The following is a 10599-nucleotide window of genomic DNA, read 5'->3' as shown; positions in this document are numbered from 1 at the left end:
TTTTTTTTTTTTTTTTTTTTGGTACATGGGCCTCTCACTGTTGTGGCCCCTCCCGTTGCGGAGCACAGCCTCCAGACGCGCAGGCTCAGCGGCCATGGCTCACGGGCCCAGCTGCTCCACGGCATGTGGGATATTCCCGGACCGGGGCACGAACCTGTGTCCCCTGCATTGGCAGGCGGACTCTCAACCACTGCGCCACCAGGGAAGCCCTAGAGTCCCATATTTATCCTGACAGAGGAAGTGAGGTCTGATGAGGAAAATAATTGAGGCATTCCTTCAAGGCTGCTATTTCATTTCTTCCTCCTCCCTCAGAACCCTGACTTCACCATCATGCTTGCTGAGGCTTTCAGTGCTATTTACAGTCCCCAGAAAATGGCCTTTTCTCTTTGTGAAAGGAAATTTTCCTCGTATCACTCCCAAGTCCCTCTTCAGAAGTCTGTTAGGTATGACTGGGGCTCAAAGAGGAAAGCACAAACTCGCTGGTAGACTCACATCCATTAGGGTGACTACTATCAAAACGCAAGCAAAACAGAAAATAAGGGGTTTGGTGAGGCTATGGAGAAATTGGAACCCTTGTGCACTATTAGTGAGATTGTAAAACGGTGCAAGTGCTGTGGAAAACAGTATGGCGGCTCCTCAAAAACTTAAAAATAAAATTACCATACAATCCAGCAATTCCACTTCTGGGTATGTATCCAAAAGAATCAAAAGCAGACTCTTGAAGAGATACTGGAGCACCCATGTTCATAGCAGCATGAGTCATAATAGCAACACAAGGATCCATTGATAGATGAACAGATAAACCTAATGTGGCCTATACGTACAATGGAATATTATTCAGCCTTAAAAAAGGAAGGAAATTCTGACACCTGCTACAACACAGATAAACCTTGAGGAGGACATTAAATTAAATAAGCCAGTCACAAAGGACAAATACTGCATGATTCCAGTTACATGAGGTACCTTGAGTAGTTAAATTCAGAAAAACAAAGTAGAATGATGGTTGTCATGGGCTGTGAGGAGAGGGAAATGAAGAGTGGTTGTTTAATGGGAACAGTTTCATTTCTGCAAGATGAAAAGAGTTCTGGAGATGGATGGCGGTGACGGTTGCACAACGATGTGACTGTTAGTTAATGCCACTGAACCGATCACTTAAAAATGGTTACAGTGATAAATTGTATGTTATATGTATTATATCACAATTAAAATTAAAACCACACACACGTATAGAACCCAGGCATCACCTCTGTCCCTCGCAAGTGACTTAATCCCTTGGCCATGTTAAAGCTGGTAATACTATGCAATGCTGTCCAGTGGAACCTTTGGTGATGACAGAAATGTTCTTTATTTGCACCGTCCGATATGTTAGGCGCTAAGCCCATGTTGGGTTTGAGCACTTGAAGTGTGATGAGTGCGACAGATGCACTGAATTTTATTTTTATTAGGTTTAAATTTAATTAATTTAATTTAATGAATCTTTATTCAGTTTAATTTAGCCACATGCGGCTAGTGGCTGCCATGCTGGACAAGGCAGGAAGACTGTATGTCTACATTACTGTCTATTCCAAAATATTTTCCCTTCCTCAGCATAGAGCTACAGCAGTCATACAAAAAACCTAATAAGGTAAGGTGCTGGCTTGTGTGTGGGCCCCAGTTCTGTTTGAACCCCCAGTATCAATTTGCTTCAAACCATTTTGCCAAGAGTGTGACTCTCATTTTTAGCAATTTGGTATGGCATTCACTGGCATCGGTTTTTGGACCCAAGGGCAGTGGGCCTTAATTCATGCACCAGCCTTTTCTAGTAAAATGCCCTTTGGAAACCCACATTCCTTTACTGCCACACACAGTCTTCTTCACTTTTCCTTGTAAATCCATGGAGTGATGTTATGAACTAAAACCGAGGTCCAAGTCCTTATACAGAAATCATGCAAGCACATTGCTTTTTGCTCTGGGTACCCTGGCATCGACGCCTATTTTACTTTTTAAGGCTTTGCTGGAAAACACAGACAGGTAAGATAGGTAACAAATTCTTACATTGAAATAGTATCACACAATAAAATGGATGAACCTCGAATGCCTTCATCCTCTATAATGAGAGTGGCTAAGTATGCCATCACGTATTGTATAATGTTGCTTGAGAAATAATTAATGTTGCCAGCAACTGTAAGGGGCTTATATTTAAACAGGCTGCAAATAGAAGGCTTAACAAGTCAATCAGTGGGCAGCATTGCTTCGTGACAACCCAGTGTTTAATGACACTGTAGATGCCACATTTATCTCCCTGGAAAGAATGAAAGCTGTTTATTAAAGCATAAAATATGAGCGTGTGGAATGAGGATGGCTGAGTGGCAGGAAGGAGATAAAGAAGAGTTTATATTCTTCTTACACAAAATGGACACGAGCTGTCTAATAAAAAAAAAAACACCCAGTTTAGCTCTGGCAGATTTGCTCACCAAGAACACTCTTTTTCTTTTTCTTTCAGCAATGGGTCGAAGGCCTGAGATCCATCATACACAACTTCAGGGCCAACAATGTCAGTCCCATGACATGCCTCAAGAAACAGTGAGTTTTATTTGCATGATCCTTTGTTTTTGGCTGTTATCAAGCAAACAGTCAGATTAGGAGATGAAGGCTATGTATATGGACCAGGCAGCATCTTCCTTGCCTTCGCCTCTATGCTCCTGACCTTGGAGAAGATGTTGACCAATACGCACCTGTACTCTTCATGCCACCTGGCAGGGCATGTGTGATAAGCCCACAGCCTGAAACCTATTTGAAAGGAATGGTTGATGGCAGAAAGATGCTGGGTTGTGGGCCCTGTCTTTTGTGTCCCGAGACTGAGTCTGCTGATAAATAGCTCTGCATGCCTGGGGCCATATTTGGGTGCTGATGTAGCTGGACACTCTGTTTCATGACACTGAGAAATGGGGAGTGTGGCCAAGACAAGCACTTTTGCAAAAGCACCGATGGCTCCAGTGGAAAAGGAGCCCTGGTCCCAGGGACTGTTTAGCACCCAATCAGGGATCCAAAGGTACTTTTGAAATTCAGAAAGCAGAACTTCCTTACTCCAGCTCTGTATTCAAAATTCAGAGAGGACCTGCTTGACATGGTAGGTTTTAACCCTACGAAGTTATTCTTTCCAGGTGACATGAAAGTTACTCAAGTAGAAATTCTAGCCAAAGCCCAAATCAGCTTGTTTGAAAAGCAGTGATCCATGGAGGAGTGGGGCCACCTGTTATCACAGGGCCCTTGGCAGGCAGTCATGAGGTGCAGGAGAGAACCACAATGAGAATCTGCAGGGATAAGCCGGCATCTCTTAGCCAGGCCCAGGTCCAGCACCAAGGGTGGGATTCCTTGGACTTCAGGCGATGGGAGGAGAGATCAGTCCTTCGGGCATTTTGCTTTTTACTTCTGGTCCCTTTGGCAGGTGCTTTAACAGCATGGACTCTGTGCTGTAAATCCCAGGTTGGCCACTTTGTTGCTGGGTCAGTCTTGGCAAATTCTTAACCTTGTGCCCCTCCGTCCTCATCTGTGAATGGAGGTGATAAGATTCCACGCAGAGGAAATAAGGTCATGGGCAGCACCTAACCCGGTGCCTGGTTCCCCATCCCTCCTCGTTCAGTATTAGTTATTTTGATTTTGACATCATCCCTCCAGTGTTTTTCCCATTGTCTTATCAGAGGGGAGTTATTTAGTCTTGTACATTCCTATTTTTTGTTCAGCTGCTTCTTATCCTCTGCAGTTGCTGTGTCATGTTTTCTTAAAAATAAAGAGCAGGGCTTCCCTCGTGGCGCAGTGGTTGAGAGTCCGCCTGCCGATGCAGGGAGCACGGGTTCATGCCCCGGTCTGGGAAGATCCCACATGCCACGGAGCGGCTGGGCCCGTGAGCCATGGCTGCTGAGCCTGCGCGTCCGGAGCCTGTGCTCCGCAACAGGAGAGGCCACAACAGTGAGAGGCCCGCGTACCGAAAAAAAAAATAATAATAATAATAAATAAAGAGCCACCCAACAAATACTTTGAAGTTATAGAACCTCAGACTTTCGGCATGCCCACTTATGCCTGAGTGACCCAAGTCCTTGTATCTGGACACCAGATCTTATCTGCCTTCATTGGTGTCCTGCCCAGATCCCTTTCTGTTGCTGGTGTTCACCAATCCGCCAGCTGCTGGGAGGGTTAGGTCACTAAGGGCTCACACCTGCCTGCTTCTCCAGAGAATTGCCCTCTGCCTACCAGGAGTCACTGAGCCTGAGAGATCAGAGTCCTCCATTGGCGTCTCTGCGGGATTGGTTCCAAGAACCCTGCTGACACCAGAATCCACCGATGCGAGTGCCTAAGAGTTGACCCTTCGTGTCCACGGATACAGAACCCATGGATAAGGAGGGCTGACCCTAGACTCCTCCCTTCTTCTGGAAGGAAGCCCACGGCCAATGACAGGCTGAGACAGTATACAAGAAGCCAGCCCCCTTGCCACCAAGCCCGGTGCAAATCACACTCCAGAGCTCCCTTTGGCATCAGGACAAAGCTCCAGCTGAGAGCACAGCTGTGTATAACTTCCTCCCTGCCTGTCTGCTTCCCTCACTCCTATGGTCCTGAAACCATCCCCTTAAAAGTAGTCACGTGTGCTTCTAGGAAGCTTGACTTAAGACAGAAACTTTACCAAATCATCATGTTCTGCAGATTGTTAGAATGTTATTAACTGGAAACAGTGAGAATGGGAGTCAGTGGCTAAGAATAGTCCAAGCACCAAAGGACAAATATATGTACTGGGTCTCCATGTGTCATGAACACCTGGGGAAAGCAAGGCATTTTTCACCATCAGTTTGAGTTGATGAACTTCTCTGTTACAAATTAAGGGTCCAGATCCCTCTATGGAGCTGGTGTCCACCCATCCACCAGTTGCTGTGAGGATTAGGTCACTAAGGGCTCACACCTGCCTGCTTCTCCATCTTTACTTCACTACACTTAGAGCAGGAGCTGGGGCTGGGGTGGAGGGGGTCCCCACTGTCCACAAGACTAGGCTGGCTGGTGTTACCATGCACTTGCATTTCTTACCCCCTTAGTAGATTATTGAAGAACAACAATCAAGGACGAAACCAATCACCAAATAAGTGCCTACAATTTGCTTTGCTCATGCAAATTCCAAATTTTCTCATTCATCTAGGATTGCCAGATAAAATATGAGACTCTCAGTGAAATTTGAATTTCAGATAAGTAACAAATAATGTTTTAGTATAAGTATGTCCTATGCAATATTTGGAACATACTTGTAGTAAAAATTTATTTGTTGTTTATCTGAAATTCAGATCTAACAGAGTCCTATATTTTTGTTTGCTAAATCTGACAACAGTAAATTCATCTCACAGTGTGTAATTGTCTCTGGTTTTCCGAATAAATGTTCTGTGTTTGAATGAACTTTCTTTTAAAGTTCTTAACCAGATTGAAGCTATTTCTCCTGAGAAACATTAAAACAGTTGTTACTGTTGTTTTCCAGCTGGATGAAATTGGCATTTATGACCAACACAAATGGGAAAATTCCAGTTAGGAGGTAAGTCAGTTATTCTTGTCTGCTCTGCACAGCCTGGGTCAGCCCTTGTGATACCAGCCCACAGAGAGAGCCCCCCACAAGGACTTGTTAATTTCTTTAACTAAAGATATTTCTGGAAGCTTAGTTTGAACCACATCATCAAGTGCTATCTTCAGTTTGTAAAAATCACTTATGGACGTAAAGTTGCATTTTTCCTCGGAACGGGTAGTGTTAACTCTGATAAATTAAAGAACATCTGAAAATGTAGCAGTATTTTTTAATCTTCAGCTAAGTGGGTTTTCAGGATTCAGGTATCTTTCCCCTACTTGCCCTGAACAACCTTTAACTAAAATTAAAGAAGTTTATATTGTGCACCTACAGAGGAAGTGTATGGACGTGTCTTAGGAAGTGTGATGCCTCTAGACAGTGCATCTCATTCTGGGCTTTGCTGGTCCTGTCGCTTCCCTCCTTACCCTGCCCAAGGTAACAGAGACAAGGGAGAAAATGGAAGGAAAGCCTGGGTAGAGTCAAGAATGAAGAGAAGATGAACCAGAAACGGCCTTCACACCTGTGCTTCAGTACTTAAGCTGATGTGTTTCACCCTCTGAGGATTTCTCACTCTCCCCTTTTTTCTGCCTCTCCACTCCTTCCGGCGTTAGAGTCATGGTCTGTGGGTCCAGTTGGAAGCTCTTGTGACAATAGTGTTGGGAATTCTTTACCCAGCTCCCCAAGTATTTTTGTTGGTGTTTGTGTAAGCATTTCATGAAAATTCCAGAAGCTGAACTGGGCCCCAGAGCATCTGCTGCCCACATGAAGCCAGGGGTATATTGGGATTCAGGAACCTGAATTAAACATGAGTTCCCCAGATACCGACCCACTCTTATAGAATTCTCCCGACTTGCATTCAAGTTGACCTCTTCCTGGACACTTTAGCAAAGAAGCCAACGACAAATAACAGACAAAACCCACAACTACTGGGTGGAGTCATGTCTTAGAACCGCTCTATCTTTCAGAGATGAGGTGGACAGGTCACCAGCTGCCCAGCATTTGAGGGAATGCACTGGAGCCGAGACCCACAGATTACACTCAGACATTTCTGCCTCTCCTTTCCCTCTGTCTCTGCCTAGACTTGAAGCTTCAATTCTGCATCCCTCTGAGAGTATCTCCATACTCCCTGAATGTCATTCTTTTCACATTTGTCAGAACTATCCTAGAGGTCATCATTTTCCTTAACTCCATGTATTGTAACATTCATGGACTAAGGTATCCGTGTGACACAACTGATGTATCAATGGGCAAATGAAAAGCATACACATCATAAAGAAGACCATGGCAGTATTCTTTTTATTTAACCTTTTATTGAGGGCTTCCAGGGTTATCGACCTCATGCATCTGTTGTGGTCTTTACAAATCTACATGTAGGATTCTCTGCTTTTTATTTAATAACTTATTAGCAAGTCAATTTTGCATTTACTTTAGAAGTTTAAAAAAAGCCCCACTAGCACCTTTGACTGATGGTTGTTGGCAAAGGCACTTTACACTGATCCTTATTTTATATAAAACCCTTTGCTCTGTTGAGAATAGCAAGACAATTATTTTAATGTATCTCAGCATCCTACAGCTATTACCAAATATATAGTGCATTTTAATTTAAAAATCAGTATTGAAGTAATAAGTCCAAACTTAGCACAGATAGCAGTGTGAAGACCAAAAATGTAGGTTGGATCAGTTTTTACATAAATTGCTCTCCTGAGTTTTCTCCCAAGATAAGTTTCAGGAAATGGACAAAATAGAAACACATAGATTGTAATCAAAGCACTCCTAATGAGCAGTTCTGGTGTCATCTGTACACATCCTATGAATCAAGCCATTGTTACACAAGCTTGGAAGCATTTGCTGATTCCAAAGATCTTTGTGCAGCATGTTCACATACAAAATTATTACCCCGTTTTTTGTAGAAATAGCCTAGATATTTTGTCGTCTTCTTTAGCTTTCTCTGACATGAACGTTTTGGTGCCTGACAGCATTAACAGGTGTTTGACACAGGACATCTGTGATCCGGGGGCAGTTTGTCAGAGTTGATGGAAAATTGATACCAAACCAGCAAAAAGCGGATAATTCTTTATGTGGATGAGCTGCCAAGGGCGAGATGGAAATTGTTCTGAATGTTTTAATGGATATGAAGAGTAAACACTTTAAAATGTCATTTCATCACTATCATTCTGGAGTTTTTAAAATGGAAACTATTAGTGTATTGTGTGTGTAATATTAGAGGGGATCTGGCTTCAGGGTCATTAGATCAGCTTGAGAGTGGCCCCTCCTTGTGAGCTGTAACCAAAATTTAATGTCCAGGAAGCTGCAGGAAGGATAAGGGAAGAAAGTCTTTACCTCCCTCTTCTCTTTTCTTTCCTTGTACATCATGTTATGCAGTCTGCCTTTCTCCCAAACTTACAAACTCACACTTAGTTTGCCTATCCACTCAGACCAAAGCTTTGAAGGTCACTCTTTTTTTTCTTTCTTTTTTTTTTTTTTTTTTTGCCATTTCCCATTCCTTGTAACACGGAGTTGGAACCAACAGCTATGAGTAGAAGGAGTCCCAAGGGAGAAGATGTATTAAGAGGGCTAAGACCTCAGGGGTGGTCATAGCAGCCCAACTCCCTCATAATCCATCCACATCCTGAAGGCCCAGCCTGCCTACGACGAGGGTCTGGTTCTGCAGGGGGCTTCATTTCATGAACACTCCTTGACTGTTTCAGAAGATGGTATTAAAACCATTGGATAGATTGTAGACCCTTTGAGGGCAGAGTGAGACTCCCTGAGTTTCTAGGGTCATTGCTGTCTTGGTTGCCTGTAAGGTCTGCTGGAACAGGGAATTTAATCAGATGGACTGGGTACTGCTTAAGGGTATTTGCTTTTCTAGCATTTCCTTTCAGGTAGGTAGTGTGTTTTGCTTCAAGAGAAGCTCTGAGCACCTGTAGCTACGAAGCACTAAGCTGTACTCTTTGGGGCTGTGTATAAAGGGTTGAATAAATTGCAATCCCTTATACACACTCTACATGCCCATGAAACGCCTTCGATGGTGTCTGAAATGCCCCCAGCCTGTGATAAGTGTGTCTATTTCTCTCAGGACCCTGGTTAAATACTGGGCCTCCAATGCAACTGGAAACTCAGAGAATTCACCTTTGCACCACAACCCACTCGCCCCTAAGCTGAATCCATTTTGAGGCCCAAGAATGACTCTGAAAGCTGCCTGGAGAGAAGGCAATAAAGGAGCCCCATCCCCCCTCCTCCCCACCTCCAGGGAAATGGTCTCTTCCACTTCCTTGCTCCTATTTTCTCTTAGAATGAGGGGAGCAAATCTGTGTTGAGGTTGCCCAGCCCGAGCCCCCTCATGAAAAGATGGGCCTGAGAACGAGCTCTTCTGACCATCATACTGCCTCTTGCCTTTATTTGTTTATTTTGGCCCCTCGGCAGGTGGGATCTTAGTGCCCTGACCAGGGATCAAAGCCATGCCCCCTGCAGTGGAAGCATGGAGTCCTAACGATTGGACTGCCAGGGAAGTCCCACCTCTTGCCTTTATTATCTTCTGTCATATCTCTGGGCTCTGATTTTGCCCTCACTGATATATTCCCATGTGGATTTCCCTCCTTCCTTCCCCTGGGCACCCTATTTTCTCCTTCTCTCAGTTTCTCTATCTCCCACAAATGCTTGGACAGACTACTCCCAAAAGATGTCCTTGTTCTGCTTCCTATTTCTTGGCGTTTCCCCAAGCCCCAGCCAAGATTCTACTCCTATGAACTCTCCCTTTCCTCCCCACTCCACCCCCTCCCCAATACCAGGTTGTTTCACCAGAAAGGCTCAGGCCCTACACCTGCTACATTCATGACCATGTTCATCAGTTTTCATCTCCTTTATGAGGCCTGTTGAAACCTAACAGAAGCTCGAGTTAGCTGAGATTCCTCTGAGATTGCTAGGCAGAGTTTCCTCCTGGTTACAGGTGCCAGACCTCCCAAATCCTGCTGGAACCTGCAGCTCTCACATTAACACATACATACTCTATTTCAAAAAAAGACACACTGAATAGCCACTTTCCCCTATTATAAAGAGCAGATAAAGTGCTTCTCAACTCAGTCCAATGTATGAAAATTCCATGAACTCTAGAGAAGTGGGAAAATGTGGGCATAGCACCCTTGACCCTAGAAACTGGTTTACTTAATGTCATACATATATGCTGTACCATGTCTGCAGATTTGTTAAAGAGAATTCATAGGCCTCCCTATATTTGAATACAACTGTCTCAAACATTCTTAAAACTGTACTTCTTGAAGTATTCTTAGACCACGTATGAAACAATAAAGCTTTGAATAAACACATAGCAATTCGTTTACCTACAGCTAGTTCTTCCCAATCTCTTCTGGGAAGTTGTACTCTGCAGTTGAAGTGGTGCTTTCTCCCACTCATCAAGATTAAACGGCGGTCACTGCTTACATTGGGAACTTGCCTTCCACTTAACACGAACGGTGGAGTGCACGACAAGGTTGGGCATGGGAGGTGCTGTTACAGATCCTCCTGTACTCACAGGGAAGGTGGTCCAAAGCCAAGCTTCACAGATGAAAGTAAGCTCTGTCTTCCAGCGGAGGCTGGACTTCTGATTTAGACTTTAAGTTATTATGGTGATAAATCACCTGTGCCTCCATTCGGGGAGTGAATGAAGGCTCTTCGGGTGGCCAAGACATGGCTCAGAGTCAAGTATGGATTCCAGGGTCCAAGTCCTCTCCTCAATAGTGTTTGTTCTGAGTGTCACCAATTCATTTATCAGGAGTCTCTCTCTACTTTTATCATCATCAGGAAATATGCTCCTTAAGGTTTTATCCATCTTACTAGCCTTGATGAACACAGTACTGATTCAAAGGCACCACCATTATTCAAAAATACTGTGTCTCAGGGGAATGCCAAGATTCTGCTGAAACATTGAATAATTGTTCCCCTGCCTCCCCTCTCCCTGACACCTGTCACTTTCATAATAAAGTCCCCAATCCTTGAGGCAGCTGACATGTCAGAGTAGCTAAAGCGGT

General features: G+C 44.1%; 1 protein-coding gene across 1 annotated transcript in view; it reads left to right on the top strand.

The window, feature by feature from the left end:
- The window catches only part of PLCB4 (phospholipase C beta 4), a 266535-nt gene that overhangs the window by 156878 nt on the left and 99058 nt on the right, over window positions 1-10599 (top strand). Inside the window, exons 6-7 of the mRNA XM_024764269.1 lie at window positions 2483-2562; window positions 5492-5545. Coding sequence (XP_024620037.1) covers window positions 2483-2562; window positions 5492-5545 — 134 coding nt within the window. The remainder of the gene's footprint in view (window positions 1-2482; window positions 2563-5491; window positions 5546-10599) is intronic.

The sequence above is a fragment of the Neophocaena asiaeorientalis genome, unplaced genomic scaffold, assembly GCF_003031525.2.
Source record: "Neophocaena asiaeorientalis asiaeorientalis breed wild unplaced genomic scaffold, Neophocaena_asiaeorientalis_V1.1 scaffold400, whole genome shotgun sequence".
NCBI classification, from domain to species: Eukaryota; Metazoa; Chordata; class Mammalia; order Artiodactyla; family Phocoenidae; genus Neophocaena; species Neophocaena asiaeorientalis.
Note: the sequence above shows the minus strand (reverse complement) of the source record. Positions and strands in the feature narration are given on the sequence as shown.